This window comes from Labeo rohita, chromosome 1, assembly GCF_022985175.1.
Source record: "Labeo rohita strain BAU-BD-2019 chromosome 1, IGBB_LRoh.1.0, whole genome shotgun sequence".
Classification (NCBI taxonomy): domain Eukaryota; kingdom Metazoa; phylum Chordata; class Actinopteri; order Cypriniformes; family Cyprinidae; genus Labeo; species Labeo rohita.
In genome coordinates, this window is record NC_066869.1 from 20,338,284 (window position 1) to 20,357,291 (window position 19,008).

At 36.9% G+C, this 19,008-nt stretch overlaps 1 protein-coding gene across 1 annotated transcript in view; it reads left to right on the plus strand.

The window, feature by feature from the left end:
* Positions 1-19,008, plus strand: part of grin2bb (glutamate receptor, ionotropic, N-methyl D-aspartate 2B, genome duplicate b) — a 125,574-nt gene that overhangs the window by 100,159 nt on the left and 6,407 nt on the right. Inside the window, 9 exon segments of the mRNA XM_051108973.1 lie at positions 43-251; positions 2,309-2,480; positions 4,775-4,928; positions 5,030-5,155; positions 6,493-6,722; positions 7,745-7,905; positions 12,863-12,962; positions 12,965-13,052; positions 16,932-17,170. Coding sequence (XP_050964930.1) covers positions 43-251; positions 2,309-2,480; positions 4,775-4,928; positions 5,030-5,155; positions 6,493-6,722; positions 7,745-7,905; positions 12,863-12,962; positions 12,965-13,052; positions 16,932-17,170 — 1,479 coding nt within the window.

Genomic DNA, 19,008 nt, shown 5'->3' on the forward strand with positions numbered 1-19,008 from the left:
CTCATCTTCTGCTCTCATCTTGCCCTCTTTGCACTTTAACAGGTTGGTAAATGGGAGAACGGGTCTCTGGCAATGAAGTACCACGTGTGGCCTCGGTTCGAGCTCTACTCGGATGCTGAGGAGCGGGAGGACGACCACCTGTCCATTGTTACGCTGGAGGAGGCTCCGTTTGTTATTGTGGAGGATGTCGACCCGCTCAGTGGCACCTGCATGAGGAATACAGTGCCGTGCAGAAAACAGCTCAAACTCCAGTGAGAATCCAATAGGAACAGTAGTGATAATCAGAAAAACTGAAAAAATGAAAATATGAGTCAAAATGTAATTTAAACAGGAATAAATCTGAAATAAACAGTAGGTTGTAGGATTTGTAAAAAAAAATACTACGATATACTAAATGACCGAACACCAAGATCTTTGGAAATTCAAGTAGTGCACTGCACAGTTGAGGTCAAAAGTTTACACACACCTTGCGGAATTTGCAAAATGTTAATTATTTGACCAAAATAAGAGGGGTCATACAAAATGCATGTTATTTTTTATTTAGTACTGACCTAAATAAGATAATAAGATCACATAAAAGACATTTACATATAGTCCCCAAGAGAAAATAATAGTTGAATTTATAAAAATGACCCCGTTCAAAAGTTTACATATACTTGATTCTTAATACTGTTTTGTAACCTGAATGATCCACAGCTTTTTTTTTTTTTTTTTAAGTGATAATTGTTCATGAGTCCCTTGTTTGTCCCGAACAGTTAAACTGCCCAATGTTCTTCAGGAAAATCCTTCAGGTCCAACAGCATTTTTGTGTATTTGAACCCTTTCCTACAATAACTGTATGATTTTGGAATCCATCTTTTCACACTGAGGACAACTGAAAGACTCATATGCAACTATTATAGAAAGTTCAAACGCTCACTGATGCTCCAGAAGGGAAAAAGATGCATTAAAAGTTAGGGGGGGTGAAAACTTTTGAACAGAATGAAGATGTGTACATTATTCTTATTTTGCCTAAATATAATTTTTTTCATTTAGTACCGCCCTTCAGAAGCTACAAAAGATACTTACATGTTTCCCAGAAGACAAAATAAGTTAAATTTACCCTGATCTTCAATTTCACCCCCAGGCTCTTAATGCATTGTTTCCTTCTGAAGCATCAGTGAGCATTTGAACCTTCTGTAATAGTTGCATATGAGTCCCTCAGTTGTCCTCAGTGTGAAAAGATGGATCTCAAAACCATACAGTCATTGTTGGAAAGGGTTTAAATACACAAAAATGCTGGGAAACCAAAGAATTTGTGGGACCTTAACAATTTTTCCGAAGAACATCAGGCAGTTTAACTGTTTAGGACTCAAAGGACTCATGAACTATCACTAAACAAAAAAAAAAAAAAAAAAAAAACAGTTGTGGATCATTCAGGTACCAACACCTTATTAAGAATCAAGTGTATGTAAACTTTTTGAACGGGGTAATTTTTATAAATTCAACTACTATTTTCTCTTGTGGACTATATGTAAACATCTTTCATGTGAAATATCTTACTCAGGTCAGTTCTAAATAAAAAAATAACACGCATTTGGTATGATCCCTCTTATTTTGGTAAAATAATTAACATTTGGCAGATTCTGGAAGGTGTATGTAAACTTTTGACCTCAACTGTACATCTGTGAAGACTTGCTTAACCATATCCAAGATGAATGAAGCTAGGTGAAATATCTTAAATCTGAAATCAATATGAGACCAGTCATTAATCTTGACTCCCAAAATGCTGATTTGTCTCATGAGAGCACTAAGTATTCAGTTTTTAAATTCATTGTGCTTTGTCACTGTCAAGACTAGATTATATCATGTAGTAAGAAAGTGTGGTGTGTATGGCACTGCACTGATAATGTAAAACAGATTTATTTATGGATTAAACTGGTATCCCATGTCTATTTTTAATATTGATTATAAAATATCTGTTAAATTAGTGTTAAATTCATTTAGCGTTCTTGTAATAAATTATTGCTAAAACGCTCATTTAATGTGAGAAATGATCCGAGATTAATGTGAATTTTGACAAATTTAAGTCTTCTTGTTCCGATGTAGTCAATGCAACAGTCAGTGCAGTGGTCATTAGTCATTTTGATGTTATGTTGACTCACTGATTGATTTCTTCAGACGCAGATTTATTATAAAATGGTATTTTGATTAAGAATTGATGAACAGCTAAGGCAAAACTTGTTAAACGCCATCTTCACTATTTAGAAAAATAACTTCCTGTGCTAACATTAATCTTCTCAACTTCTGCCTGTTTTCCTATATTTAGAAATCTGACAGGAGATTCAGGGATCTACATTAAACGCTGTTGCAAGGGCTTCTGTATAGACATCCTCAAAAAGATCGCCAAGTCTGTGAAATTCACCTACGATCTCTACCTGGTGACCAACGGGAAGCATGGCAAAAAGATCAACGGCACATGGAATGGCATGGTCGGAGAGGTTAGTTTCAAAATGCTTTCAGTAAGGGAAACTACTGGTTCTCATTAAACACATAGAGTTTGGGTTGAATATAAGGTGAATGTATGCTACAGGAAGCCTTTGACTACATCAGGGTTACTCAAGGGGCCACAAAGCCGGATCTCTTTTACCTTGAGGGCTGCACTCATAATTTTTATAGTGTCTTTCTAATTTCTCATTCAAGAGTTTGCTGGATCATACACTTTTGTTCTTCGTGTTGTACCATACCTCTGCATATGATTGATAAGAATTGCATATACAACTGTATGCTTTGTATTTTTTACACTGCAGTTATGTTTATTACAGTACATTAAAAAATTATATTTTGCTCACAACAGTTGAAATGCATATTTCTGCACCCATTTGTGGTGACTCATTTTTGAGTACCGTGTATATATGTATATATATATATATGTATGTATGTATGTATGTATCTTTTGGAAATGTTTGCGAGCCAGACTCAAACTCGCATTGCATGAATGCCATTGACTCCAGAGTTGTTTTAGTATCATTGATGGACTATTATAATTTTTGTTAATAATTTGAATGATTAAATTTACATTTTAAATTTATATGTATATATATATATATATATATATATATATTTAATTTTAGTTACAATCTTATTAATTTTGTGTTTTTGTTATTTTCCTTTTTTAAGTGTCTGTAGATTTATTAACTTAAATTTGTGGTTTATTTCATTTACTTTTTAAAAGTTATTTTGGATTTTCTTTTATGTCTGTGCTTATTCTGGTAACACTTTACAGTAAGGTTCATTAGTTAGCATTAGTTAACGACATTTGTTGACATTAACTAAGAATAAACAATACTTCTAGAGCATTGCATTTATTAATCTTAGTTAATGTTAATTTTAGCATTTACTAATGCATTATTAAAATCACAAGTTATGTTTGTTAAAATTAGTTAATGCACTGTGAACACGAACAATGAACGACTGTATTTTTAATAACTAACATTAACCAAGGTTGATAAGTAGTGTAATAATTAACAAATTGTTCATTGTTTGCTGATGTTAGTTAATACATTAACTAAAGTTAACAAATGACACCTTTTTGTAAAGTGTTGCCTTTATTTTATTTCAAGTAAGGAAAATGTTCTTTCTTATAGTTTTAGTTTTAGTTAACCATAATAACCACTTGGACACAGTTCTGGAGCATCTATGGATTTCTGATTATATATTATTTTCAAAAAATGAAAATCTGAAAAGTATCTCTCATGACAAGAACAGATGAAAGAGAGAGAAAATGTGAGCAAGTGAGTTTGCACAAGCCCAAGGGAAAATACAGCTGGTGCATTAATTCAGATGAGAAATAATACGAGTTACCGGATCATATGTAAATCCACAGTTGGAATGGATGTTATGCAGTTCCCTTTCGGTCCTAGTCATATGAATACTCCACATTTGGAGCCGCAGACTCTTGGTAGCTTGCTTTATGTTTACTTAATGTCTTTACGAGATCTGATGCTCCAAGATATGCTCATGTTCAGTGATAGATGCAAGAATGCAACACACATGCAAGCAAATATGTAAAATGCAGTTTCATATTTTGAAAAAAACAAAGAAAATGGGATATAGAATTGCACTACTTAACATGCAGCCCGCAGGGCTTTCTTGCGGCCTGCATGTTACCATGGTAAATCCACAGTGTAATTTAAAAAATCTGACACCAAGCGGAAATCTATAGTCCACTCTGCAAACTGTGCCACAGATGAGTGCTTACAGTACAGATTCATTGATTATAATGGGAGTGATTTAGTTTGGTACATGTTTGTGCAAGTGTAGAACACTCAGTAGCCTTATTAATATAAGAGAAGCACTATAAAAATTAGTGTGCGGTCCTTGAGGCAAAAGAGATTTGGCTTTGTGGCCCCTTGAGTAGTCAAAGCCTTCCTGTAGCATACATTCACCTTATTAACTCTGTTTTGTCCCATTTTCCTATATCACCGGAGGCTCCTTATATGTAACTCTAAATATACCTGGACAAGTGATGGGTTTGGGGAAGTGGTGATTAGGGAAAGGTTGAAAAGAAGGAGAAATGGCTATTAAAAGCCATTGCGACCCACTGTAGGAAGTAACCTGATTTCTGGCTTCCTTGGTCTTATAGTCTTGGTTTTCTCATTGACTAGTTCCCATTTTATCTGTCTTTCACCTTTTTATTTCTCACACTGTTGCTTTTTTACCCTCTCTGGTGTGGCATGCCTAGACTAGTCCAGGTTCGGTGTAACTGCGTATAACACCTTTTCCTTATTTCTAGGTGGTGTTGAAGAATGCCCACATGGCTGTGGGGTCCCTGACCATTAATGAAGAGAGGTCAGAGGTCATCGACTTCTCTGTGCCCTTCATAGAGACTGGGATTAGTGTCATGGTCTCTCGTAGCAATGGCACAGTGTCGCCTTCTGCCTTTTTAGGTAAGTGCTAAATAGACGCTGTAATGGCATTCAAGAAAAAATTCCCAATTCAAGTGCACCCTTCATTAATAATTTCTTTTTCCTTCTGTGTTTGCTCTCAGAGCCCTTCAGCGCTGATGTCTGGGTAATGATGTTCGTTATGCTGTTGATAGTTTCAGCCGTGGCTGTTTTCGTTTTCGAGTACTTCAGTCCTGTTGGCTATAATCGCTGCTTGGCAGATGGACGAGGTGTGCACACACGCTTTTAGAAACACACACACATAAATCTATAGCCTTTATACATAGCACCAATATGCATTATATATATTGTTTTATACACTGCATTTCATTACAATATAATCTTTTTTATTTAATATATATTCTGTTCATAACTATGCTTTCAACTTAAATCATGGTGTTTTATGTATGCTTTTTGAATTTAAATATTCATATACACTACCAGTCAAAAGTTTTTGAACAAGATAAGATTTTTCATGTTTTTTAAAGAAGTCTCTTCTGCTCACCAAGCCTGCAGTTATTTGATCCAAAGTACAGCAAAAACAGTACAATTATGAAATATTTTTACTATTTAAAATAACTGTATTCTATTTGAATTTTTTTTTATGTAATTTATTCCTGTGATTTCAAAGCTGAATTTTTAGCATCATTACTCCAGTCACATGGTCCTTCAGAAATCATTCTAATATTCTGATTTGCTGCTCAGAAACATGTATTATTATTAGTATGTTGAAAACAGCTGAGTAGAATTTTTTTCAGGTATTCTCAAAAAAATAAATAAATAAAAAAATTATACTGACTCAAAGCTTTTGAATGGTAGTGTATAATGTTACAAAAGCTTTTTTTTAAGATAAATGCTGATCTTTGGATCTTTCTATTCATCAAAGAATCCTGAAAAAATGAAATAATAATAATAATAATAAATCTGCATATTGAAATGATTTCTAAAGGATCATTTGACACTGAAGACTGGAGTAATGATGCAAAAAATTTTGCAGGAATAAATTACATTTTAAAACATATTCAAATAGAAAAGAGTTATTTTGAAAAGCAAAAAATATTTCAAAATTTTACTGTTTTTGCTGTACTTTGGATCAAATAAATGGCGTCTTGAGCAAAATAGATTTAGAAAAAAAAAAAACCCATTAAAAATCGTGTGTGTGTATATATGTATCCTCTGAGGAAACACCCCTGATATCTAAAAAATAAATCTAAATTATTATAAATTTGCTCTTTATTTATAAATGTATAAATTTGTCAATGTGTATATATATATATATATATATATATATATATATAGTATAGAGTACATTTTTTAGATGCAGTGTCGTCTTTTAGTTTTGGCCATTATATCCATCTTTCCATGTTGTATTGGCTGATTTCGTGCTCGGCAATGTACTGCTTCTCTGAGTATTGATTTATTTGATTGAAATCAAAACTGAATAGTTAATTTATGGCGATTTATTATGGATTTTCTTCCTCTGCCCTTTTACTCCTCTCTGATTCCTATTAAATTATAATGTAATAACTCTCTATTTCAATTTCTCTACCTCTTTACACACCATCAGAGCCTGGCGGTCCCTCCTTCACCATCGGAAAAGCTATTTGGCTACTTTGGGGTTTGGTCTTCAATAACTCTGTGCCCGTACAGAACCCCAAAGGCACTACTAGCAAGATCATGGTCTCGGTCTGGGCCTTCTTCGCTGTGATTTTCCTTGCCAGCTACACTGCCAACCTGGCCGCATTTATGATTCAAGAGGAATATGTGGACCAGGTGACTGGCCTGAGTGATAAAAAGGTAACAGAGTTTATTGGTCAAATTCAGCTGCATGTGCAAAAAAGCAAGGCATGGGCATCTGAAAACGGTTATTAAAAGGTCAAAAGATTAGAGGACATAAAAAGCTGTTTTTTTTGTCAAAAACTGCCTTGAACTGAACGTGACTAGACTTAATACACCAAACTCTACTTTATCCTTGGTGTTTAACAGCTAAGGTTAATTCGCACAGACTAGCCAATAAATGATGCAATATTTAAGGTGAACTCTGTAATTTTTTTGATGTTATAAAATGTTCTTTCGTCTCAGTTTAATGTGCAAAGACAGCTAAAAGTAAGCCGTTTGTGGGTTTTCTTTTGCTCTGCTGCTTAAAATATGTTGCTTTGTTTGTTTAACCAATCTGACATGTCGACTTCTGGCCCAACCAATGACATGAGTTTAGGGGCGGGACTTTGTTAGTGAAACCTGTCTGACTGGAAATGATGATTTTAAAAGGAATTTATAAAAAACCTTCCCACTTCATGCTTTTAACACTAAATCATTTTTAAATTAATGCATGCTTACATGACAATTTTGCATATGACATCCTAATACTACTGTTTATGATCCTCCAATGAATGATGACATATTTGAGCAACCACATGCTGACTGGTTTTGTGGTAATTTGTTTATTTTTTCGTGCCATCTTTGCGTGGAAAAAAATTGGGCTAATGTGAATTATCCAACCGCTATGAAACAGAAAACACGATTTGACTCTGAGAGGGTGCTGTAGCTTGTTTAATAATTGATGTGGTGAGATTTTGTTTTTTACTCTAAGTCATGCTTTACTTTTTATGTCTAGCGAAGCTTTGAGTGTCTAGAGAACATAGTTTGTGTGTTTACACTAGAAATAGTTCTATTATGAATGGTGGGAAAAAAAAGATCTGTTGTATCTTTAAAGGTTTTTTGAAATGACACCTCTCTGCACACTTTGTCCCTTGAGTGTTCATTGACAATGTGGACACTGCTGAGTTATATATATATATATATTTCTCTCTCTTATCTAGTTTCAACATCCGAATGACTTCTCCCCTCCATTCCGCTTTGGTACTGTGCCCAATGGCAGCACAGAGAGAAACATAAGGAACAACTACAAAGAGATGCACACCTATATGACCAGCTTTCACCAGAAGAACGTAAACGAGGCCCTCCACAGCCTGAAGACGGGGTGAGAACGAAAAAAGAGAGAGATGATATCTGCATGAAAAGAATATAAAGGGTGGGAAGACAGGGAGATGAAAAGCTTGTAGGACAGCAGTAAGTACAGTGTGTGAGTAAGTGGGTGGGTGGATGAACTCTGGATTGATAATAGCATCAAAATGAGGCATCCTGGTGGGACTTTGTTTGGAGATGCTGATTGGTGAAAGGCTGATTCGATGCGAGACTGCCTTCTGCAGTCCTTCATTTTCAGTACTAATAGTTGACATTTTAAAGGAGCACTCAGTATTTTTTTCTGTTCATATTGTGCTGATTGATATGTATGGAAGCCTGTTTCAGCTACTGAATAAGTAATAAGAAAAGGTAATTGTAACTTTTTATCTTACTATTTTAATTGAGAAACAAAAACAAAAACTCGCAATTCAGCAACTCAGAATTGCAAGTTTATTTCTCAGAAATGGGAGAAAAAAGAATTTTGAGTTTTTATCTTGCAATTCTGACTCTGAATTGACACAATTCTAAGAAAAAAAGTCAGAACTGTGAATTTATTTCTCGCAATTCTGCCTTTATAACTCGCAACTGCGAGTTTATATATTCTGAGATAAAAAAAAAAGTAAAAAAAAAAAAAAGTCGCAATAACCTTTATTTTTTATTCAGTGGCGGAAACTGGCTTCCATAGATATGACTGTCATGTTAGACTAACTAAAATTGTTAATAGAATATAGTTAACAGCTTTTAGCTGGTCATGTGATCTCGACATGGCAGCTCACTGGATGCAACCGCCTTTATGTAAAAACTGTAAAATCTACTTAAAAGCATTTAATAGGAGTCATTTTTAAACAGTTTTAAACAGTTTTTTTTTAAATGCTATTTTTTTCTGTTTAACAAGATTTATTGGTAACACTTTACTAGGGCTGGACGATTTTATCGATTCTGCGATATAAATCGATATTTTTTTTTTCAAAGAAAGTATCGATTTTTTAGCCGCGAGTATCGATACATACGTCCCATTCAAATCCCCTGTGTTGTTTACCCCCGTTCGCGTTGCAGGAAGAGCGATTTGGTCAGCCAGCCGCTAGTGTTGCTGTAGAGCAAGTTACCTGTACTAACTTTACACAGACGCAGATGTCTACCTCTTCCTGTTTACCAAGTCAGAGCGAGGATATTCAGAGAATGGCGGCGAATATAAATCCAGCACCCGCCTGCTTAAAAGCAGATGTGTGGGAGCACTTTGGTTTTAAAAAAAAAGAAGGAAAGCAACGACTTGGATAAAAGCATCGCGGTTTGTAAGCTATGTGGCACTAACGTTAAATATTCCGGCAATACCACAAATTTACGAGCACACCTAAAACGTCACCACCTGGACAAGTTTATGCTTACGGAGGACCCAAAGCAGCAGCGGCTTGTAAGCTTGTAAGCTACAGTTTGCACTGTTTCAATAAATGGAACTAATTTTCTCAACACATCTTTGATTAATTTTGTCCAGCATTTATTTTGCAAGCTGTCTGATGTTTTTTGAGTTTATTTCAATTAATTCAATCCAAGTAAATGAAACACTCACAAGATGTCACCAAAATCACTCTGTCTCTTTTAAATCTATCAGAAAATGATGTAAGCGTATCGAATTATATAGAATCGTATTGAATTATACCGAATCGTATCGTTGGCTAAATATCGTGATATATATCGTATCGTGAGATTAGTGTATCACTACAGCCCTACACTTTACCATAAGGTTCTATTTGTTAACATTAGTTGACTACATTAGTTAAATGGCCATGAAACCTCCTGTTTCAGCACTGGTTATTTCTCACCTCGGTTTTAAAAAATGCTGCAAAAGTGGGCATGGTGCACTGCGGAGCGGAGGGGGAAGAGGGGAGAAAGTCAACTTCGTAGTTGTTCAGATGGTTCAGACAGTTTCATTTCGCTCCCATTGAGTTAACAACACAAATAAATACACAGCCATTTGCACTCTGCATCGAAAACATATATATATATATATATATATATATATATAAAAGCGCTGTTGCACTTCTATTACCTTTTAAGGCGTATTTTGTGCCATTTATAATCCTTTTGATGGGTTGCGTCAGGGAGTTGTAAAAACTGCTATTACACTCACTCCATGAATGAACTGCATTTGTGCCAAACTATTACAAAGCAAACAAAAACAATCACTCTGCTTTGATCCATGAACGTTTATCTCAGTTAATATACGCAATCTCTCAGTCTGAGGCCTCTATCTTACCAAATCAACACAGGATAATCAACATAGGATAAGAACATGCAGCCTGATGAATATTTATGAAACACAGACGCGTCATCGAAGTACTATTGTCCTGTCAGGGTTTGAACTCTGTGTTCTGTGTTTTCCCCCCAGCCTTAGTTCCTGTATGCCCATATTTGTTTTTCCTGTTCCTGTTCCCATTGTGTCCTAATTGATTTCCAGGTGTGTCTCATCTCCCCCACCCATTAAGTTGTATACTTAAAGAGTGTTTTGTTCAGAGTTTCTTTGTCTGCTGTTAAATGTCTTTTGTTGTCTGTTCCTCTGTGCCTCCTGAGTTTTAGTTTGTGTCACTGGATTAGTTTCATTAAAGACTGTCTTGTTTATTATTATTCTACGTCTATACGTGTCTTCACTCCAACACACCATGACAGAACAGTGGACCTAAAAAGATGAACTGGGCTGAGGACTTTTTTCTTGAGTTCTGGCAGGAGGGAAGATCTTTGGAGCAGTATGTGGAGGAGTTCCTGAGCCTCTTACATCTGGTGAGATGGAACGACTCCATGATCAACGCTTGCTTCCGGATGGGACTAGATAACGATCATTTGTTTTGCTTTCTGACTCCTGACGATTGGCGCAGACCTGTAGCGGATTTTATTAATTATGTCCTTGATCTAAGTAATTCTGAGTTTTTTGTTGATGTGGAGGATCCTAAACCTCCTCCCATCCGGAAGCATGTGCATGCTCCATCTCACCACCAGCCAGCACCCTCCACATACAGCTCCAACGAGCCCCCTCCCTCCATTCCTCCCACACTTCCCCGTGTCCTCCGAAGTTCCTCCCTCATCTTCAGCCCAGAACTGCCGGCCAAAAAGGAGTTTATGGACATCGTTATGGCACTCCCACAGGAGTTTTCGGCATCTATTCTCTTTCCTGCATCTCCTAAATCTCCTATGTCTCTGCTGGGCCTGTCCAGCCCTCCTGAGTCTCCCGTGTCTCCGTTGGTCCCGTCCAGTTCTCCTTCGTCTCCTATGTCTCCGCTGCTCCCATCCAGCTCTCCTTCAGCTCTCCTTCGTCTCCGCTGGTCCCATTCAGCTCTCCTTCATCTCCGCTGCTCCCATCCAGCTCTCCTTCGTCTCCTTCATCTCCGCTGCTCCCATCCAGCTCTCCTTCGTCTCCTACATCTCCGCTGGTCCCATCCAGGACTCCTTCGTCTCCTACGTCCCCGCTGGTCCTGTCCAGGACTCCTTCGTCTCCGCTGGTCCCGTCCAGCCCTCCAGTCCCCGCTCCTCCTGAATGCCCTCCAGAGTCCGCTTCTCCTGAACTTTTCTGGGCCTGTAGTACCCTAATTTCCCCAAAGAAAAATTGGGGGTGGGGGGGGGTGGCATATGCCTGAACTGCCTACTCTGTCATGGCTTCCCGAACTGCCTGCTCCGCCATGGCCTCATGAACTGTCTGCTCCACCATGATCCCCCGAGTTCCCTGATCTGCCCTGGATGCCTTCCATGTCTCCCTCGGGTTCCAGCTTCCAGGCCCATCCCCACGCCATGGGATGCGCCTTCCCGGAGGGGGGAGTACTGTCAGGGTTTGGACTCTGTGTTCCGTGTTTTTCCCCCAGCATTAGTTCCTATATGCCCTTCTTTGGTTTTCCTGTTCCTGTTCCCATTGTGTCCTAATTGATTTCCAGGTGTGTTTTAGTTTTTTAGTGCCTCCTGAGTTTTAGTTCGTTTCATTGGTTTAGTTTTATTAAAGACTGTCTCGTTTATTATTATTCTATGTCTATACGTCTCTTCACTTCAACGCACCGTGACAAGTCCATTGCCACGTCACTAACTGTGACGTCAGCGCAATGTAGATTTTAAAACCGGAAGATGAAAATAGCGCAAAAAGCTCAAAATTAACCAGTTTTCTTCAACAATTAAAAGTACCAGATGATAACATTGTTATCTATGATGTGCAACACTAACACTAATACAGTTGTGGCTATCTGTTGATATTATTTAATAGACTTAAGCTAACATAAGCCAACAATGAACAGTTGTATATTTATAATAACAAGAAAGCGTAATGAATACTGTAACAAATGTATTGCTCATGTAATGCTTTAACATTAACTAATGAGACCTTAAAATTATGAATCATGACTTATTAATTTTTTTTTTAAACAACAGACATATCTTGCAGCAAGTCATTTTATATTTTTCAACATTTTTAAATACCTTTTTGACTTCTTAAGTTGGTTTTAAGTGGTTTTCAGATTGACAAATTCATTTGTAAGTACAAATTCCATGTAGTCTCTCATTTAAGATAAAAGCATAATAATGCTATTTAAATTATGTCCTGATGTCCTGACTGATTACCATAAGAAATAATTAACTGAAATAAAGTAAAATATATATTTCAAAGAATATTTTATTTCAGCTAGTTATCAAGGCAACATTATGAATTTTGTTGAAGCTGAAAGAGAAAAATAACTAAACTATATAAATAAATAACTGAATAAAACTTAATAAAAACTACACAGACAAAAAAAAAAAAAAAAAAAAACACAAACTAATAAAAGTGACAATTAAATCACTAAAACTTTTAATTTAACTTTGAATTTAAATTTAAATGAAAACAGTAAAACTAAAAATACAATTATAAACATTAAAAAAAGTATATTAGTGATACTAAAATAAAGTTGAATGTTTGACAAGGAGGAACATTTTAACATATTACTTCTCTTCCTTCCCCTGTGTAGTAAATTGGATGCATTCATCTACGATGCAGCGGTCTTGAACTACATGGCCGGACGTGATGAGGGCTGTAAACTGGTAACCATCGGCAGTGGTTATATCTTTGCGCTACTACAGGGTATGGCATTGCCATTCAGAAAGACTCAGGCTGGAAGAGGGCAGTGGACCTTGCCATTCTGCAGCTCTTTGGAGATGGTAAAGACTGTCTGAATGCTTTTCTTTTCTTTTTTTTTTTTCCCTCAAATTGTTATTTCATTGGATGATTGTAATGAATTAGCCACCAGTTTTAATCTGCATGAATTAATTCAAGATGAAAGATATTTAGGGGTAATTCACAATGAAGCTGCATTATCTGTGTTCTTTTAGCATCTGATTCATTAAAAAAAAATCTGTGAGTCTGGTAACCCTGCAGACACACCTAAAAATTCAACAGAGCGAATTACACGATGCAAGGCTATTAAAGACTTGGTTAAATGGACTGTGGGTGGTTAGTGAATAAGACAGGTTTTTGCGACAAAATGCTGTTCACAAAAGTGACGCGAATGTGTAAATTCACAGCTTGAGATGTTTACTTCATTCACTTCTTCTTTAAATGATTCTCAATGTGCCCTCAAGGCAAACAGTTTTGAAGAATACCTGGCAAGAGATGACAAGTGACTACACTGTCTATTAGAACGCCAACAAGCATGCCACACAAAATGGCATTAGATGTGTGAAAATATGGCATCCTGTTTTTCAAAGCTTCCTTTGTGTGAGATTCACATTCTGTTAAAGCATAATAAAGTGAATATCGAATTAATGTATCCATCAAATCAAGGATTCATCTCATTATATGCTCTGTAGTAATATAAATTACTATAGTTTTCACAGGTGACACAGATTGCACAGGTGATGCAAAGCTAAGGGTGTTTTAGGTTTTACATTAGTCTATTCTCAAAATGGATACAACTTTGCGTTTATGGTTACTGTATAAAATACAGTTTATAGTTGCATTAAATATGGAGGGACAAATGTGGAAATATGAATGTACAAATGAAAGTGGTTGATGAGAATGTGAGATTTGCCAATATGAAACTGCAGAAATTTACAGTAGCAATTTAATATATTTATATAAAAAAATACTTTTATTCAGCAAGGATGCATTAAATTGATCAGATGTAGCAGTGAAGACATTTATAACAAGAATTATATTTCAAATAAGAATCCTGCAAAAAAATATCACTGCTTCCACAGAAATATTAAGCAACATAACTGTTTTCAGCATTGCTAATAATAAGGCCTGCTAAAAAAATTAGTTTAACCTTCACAGGAATTGATTACATTTTAAGATCTGTATTATTGAATTCTAGGACTGCCCTCGACTAAATATTTCTCTGGATGACTAGTGGTCATTCGAATATTAGTCGCACGTTTATTAATAAACCCTTTAAATCATAATAATGAGCCTTTAATTGCCTACATAGCCTAATAAGCGCTCAAGCGCATGCAAAAAAAAACAAAAAAAACTTGGCACAGTGTTTGGCAGATATATTTTTCATGTCCATAAGGCAAGTACACACAGAGTTTCGAAGTTTCGTACTCAAGTTCACAGAGACTGAGATGGCAGAAAATGTATGCTTTCATTAATTTACAAAAACGCAACATTTCGTTGTTATTGTGAGTGCACACAAATAAACGTAGAGTCTTCACAGATTCGAAAGATGTATTACTTTAATCTGTATGGGCAAAAATGAGTATTTTAAGAGCAAGTGACCACACCGGCGCATCCATCTGTCGTGCAGTGAGCGCACTACTGTTCAGCTTCCACACACAGACACTTGAATAGGCATCTTTTTCTAGGTTAACATTAGATTGAGCGGCCATGTAAAGTTGCTACCACATACATCTTTCAGATGAAAAGCCATATTTGAGGTTGTTGAATGATAGGTGAGCCTTTGGATATCCTGCCCGATGTATTATATTACCACATCGACCAGCTATTAACGATCTGTCCGTCACGCACAGCGTGACTTAACCACTTCCTGTGCAATTTTTTTTTCCTGGGACTAAACGTCCAATTACATTTTGTTTGACCAAGCCTCTTCTCATTGACTAACGGTTAATCCACTATTGTGGGGCAGCCCTATTAAATTTGTATTTGTAATTAGTATACTATATAGTATACTAAGTAACTATAATAGCTGAACTCTACCAGCAATAAATGTACAGCATTGAAAAGTGTTTATCTCCACCTCTTTAATTCAGTTTGATTCAAGCGCTTTCCTAGTGATCCAGATCCAGGGGCCATTTCTAGAAATCATCCTCTCTTTCCCAAACAGCATCTGAGATGACAAGCTGTTTGGAACACATCCAAAGACACATGCAGAACATGCCCTATGCACCCCACACACGCATAAACAGTGGCAATAATTTGAGACACTTAGGATGACATTTGGTAAGGAGATCTTATAGATGCTGTATATTGGCACAGTCATAGAAGATTCTATCAGACTGGCTTGTAGACACATTTATATAATATATATTCCATACTTACAGGGTTACTCCACCCCAAAATGAAAATGTTGTCATTAATCACTTACCCCCATGTCGTTCCAAACCAGTAAAAGCTTAGTTTGTCACCATGGCACCATTTTGGAGAATATACGCTGGGCGCAAAATGCGTATGCTGTTCTGTCAGCTGCGCCACACGGATACGCTGTTTTTGCTCAAATTAAAGCATAAAGAAACATAGAAAACATATCCTTGTAATGCGGCTGACACAGAAAAGTGTATGCAGTTTTGTGTCCAGTGTATATTCTCCAAAATGGCGCTATGGTGGCAAATTTTCTTTGCGTACAAAAAGTATTCTCGTCACGCCATAAAAAATTCAGATTGAACCACTGATGACAGATGGACTATTTTGACGATGTCTTTCATACTTTTCTAGGCCTTGACAGTGGTATTTACTTGGCAATCAATGGGACTGTCAAAGGCCTCCCGGTTTTCATCCAAAATATCTTAAATTGTATTCCGAAGATGAACAAACCTTTTATTGGTTTGGAACAACATGGGGATAAGTGATTAACAAAATTTTCATTTTGGGGTGGAGTAACCCTTTAATGATTCCTCACGCATACATGGGTATGTCATGCAAGCAGGATGTGTTAGATTTGATTAGTGGCAAGGTGAGTGTTCCTATGCATATTGACAAGCACCTTGGTTTGGCACACTGACAGCAGTATGGAATGGGAAAGGTACAGTTGGGTGTATCACATGTTGTTATATAAGCCAGCATATGATCCAGGAGCAGGAATAGAGTCCTATTTGCAAGTGTCAAGGGGGCGCTTGTGTTATCTCAAAAGTACACTGCGAAGGCATCAACTGTGTGACATATACATGTAGGTACACATGAATGCACCGGCACAGCATGTGAACACCTTCACATTCACATTCACCCTCACATAGGTGTTGGGTTTTTGACGGATTTGAACGCTGAAGTCACCAACTATAGTTCCCAGTGTGGCATAAAACTGCACCACTGAATGGATGGATCCTTTTTCATGTTTTTTTTTAGTGTGAATTATTGAGTATATGAGAATTATATTTGTGTATATCTGCATTTGTCCCTAAAGACAGACCTGCAGAACACCGAATGGCATTTTGGAGTTTGATCCTATCCCTCCTATGCGGGCTGTCAGGCCCCTCAGGGCCCTTATTAGAGCTGGGAACCAAATCTCAAGTGACTCCCATGAGCAATCATTAATGTGGGGAGAGTGCCAGTGTGTACAAGTTGGATTAATCCGTCATGACAAATGTTACACTTCGCAGGGACCGTAATTTGTTTACTGTGCACAGTTTTGTGGGGGCTCTAAATAAACGCAGCGCTGAAACGCACTGAAAGTGTCACGGATAGACAAACGTGAACAGACACGTCTGCTAACAGTAAAGCTCGAGAGCACTCGAATCCCACAGATGCACAAAACACACAGCTGGAGAGGCGGAAATAAAAATTCAAAGATGCACTAACAATCGCTCTCGTTCTAACCCACATTCAAATGTTAGAAAGTGCAATCTTTTTTTTCTCCTTTTTTGTAGGTGAGATGGAGGAACTTGAGGCCCTGTGGCTGACTGGCATCTGCCACAATGAGAAAAATGAGGTGATGAGCAGTCAGCTGGATGTAGACAACATGGCAGGTGTGTTCTACATGCTGGGAGCTGCAATGGCCCTGTCCCTTATCACATTCATCGCAGAGCACCTCTTCTACTGGCAACTGCGATTCTGCTTCATGGGTGTGTGCTCGGGCAAGCCCGGCATCACCTTCTCCATCAGCAGGGTAAGTGACAGGTTGACTTTTGAACCTTTGATCTGCAGGGAAACAACCACCAAGGTTGACTGAACTATTATTCTGGAGCCAACAGCCTATTGAGTTTGTGAAGGTTTGGAGATTAAGAGCACAGACTGCTAATCATTTTCTTTAATTCTGATGTGTTATGGGAATGGGTGAAAATACTTTTCAGTGCCCGTTTGCACATATGCAACTTTATAAATCAGCCCCCTGATTTTGAGCTAACAGGGCAAAGCAGCAGTCTCTCATTCTAGACATTCGGACATCAAATCATGCCTCAACTGATTTGAACTGGTGCCATGACCCACATAATGGCGGGTATGAGCACAGAGAGAGTAAATATCAGTTTCTGTGACCAAACTGGCGAGTGACTCAAACATAAACCTGGGTTTACCTGAGTTCACAAATAATCAAGGCTAAATCATATCTAGGCTACAAGGAAACCAATTTTTTTTACTAGATATATTTCCTTTTGAGATGCATGTTTGAACACTGGATAAAGCAGTGTTGCTGTGGTGGGGGTAAGAAGAATCTAAAATGAATGGGGGGGGGGGCAACATACAAAATGGAAGAGAAAGGCACCTCTCGAGAAAGAAGGAAAGAGAAAGAGAAATGAGATAACACTGAATGGAGAATATGTTCCAACCAAATCGGATTGAAGGGTCAGGAGATGAATGAGAATAAGAGTCACAGTGGGAAGGATGACCTGAGTTAAAAAAGACAGAAGGTAGGGAAGATAAGAAGAATATAAAGAAAAGAGAAAAAAAATACACAAGAGTGGACAGACACTAAGCGTGACTAAGAGTGAGACAGGAAACATTTCTGACATGTTGCCTCACTAGAGGGATGGATCACCAGTAGAAGAGTAACCTTTAGCCTTTGAAATGTTTTGAAGAGAATTCTATTTGTTCCACATGTGTTTTATGTATTGTTTGTTATGAAATGGTTCTCATGGTTAATATATTAAAAAATAAATAAATAAAAGACATTCCGTTATAGTGCATCGCAACATTTATAGGTCTTGATATAAATGGAGGCACCCAGCGGTTTAAAAGATAATGAAGTAATTTTACTTCCAGCCAGTTTTACAATAACACATTTGCAATTAAGAAATGAGTTTGATAAAATACAGCCAAAACTACATAGATAAATGGATTAAAATGCAGTAAATCTGCATCACTGGTGAATGAGCTGGAGAGGTTTATTAGAATATTGTGTAATTAATTTGTCACGGCAGCGATGAAGGAGAGACACAGAGGAGTAGACACAGTGGTGTCAGCTGAATTTTAATCACATTGATTGAAGACATTGATAGGCAGTCAAAACCACAGAGTTACTGCAACCCTGTCACCATGTCATTATTAATCAGAACCTCTATTGCCCCTGCTGTTTCTTTTTCTTGAACATATTTTGTTCTATTTTTCTCTTTTTTTTATCCCTGTCTCCCTCATTTTGCTTTCTCTGCTCTTGTACACAATGTCAAAAGGTTAAAGAGAATGATGAAAAAACTTGAAAAAACTAAGGAAATCCCTAGAAATAGAAATAATATTTTAATGTGTAATTAATTGTTCTCCATCATGCTTTATAAAACTGATCTACACCAAATACAGTAGAAGACTATCAGAACAGTAATTAAAAAATAATTTAAAAACATAAAAACTAAAAAAGAAAAACTAAGAGATTTGACTTGAAGGGACTTCAGAAAAGGCTAAGCCTATCGATTTGACATGAGCCTGGTATTAGAATTGTGAATATTAGAAATGTTTGCTGCTAATTAAACAATAATCTAATCCCACATTGTTTGTTCCTTCTCCTTTCCTTTATTT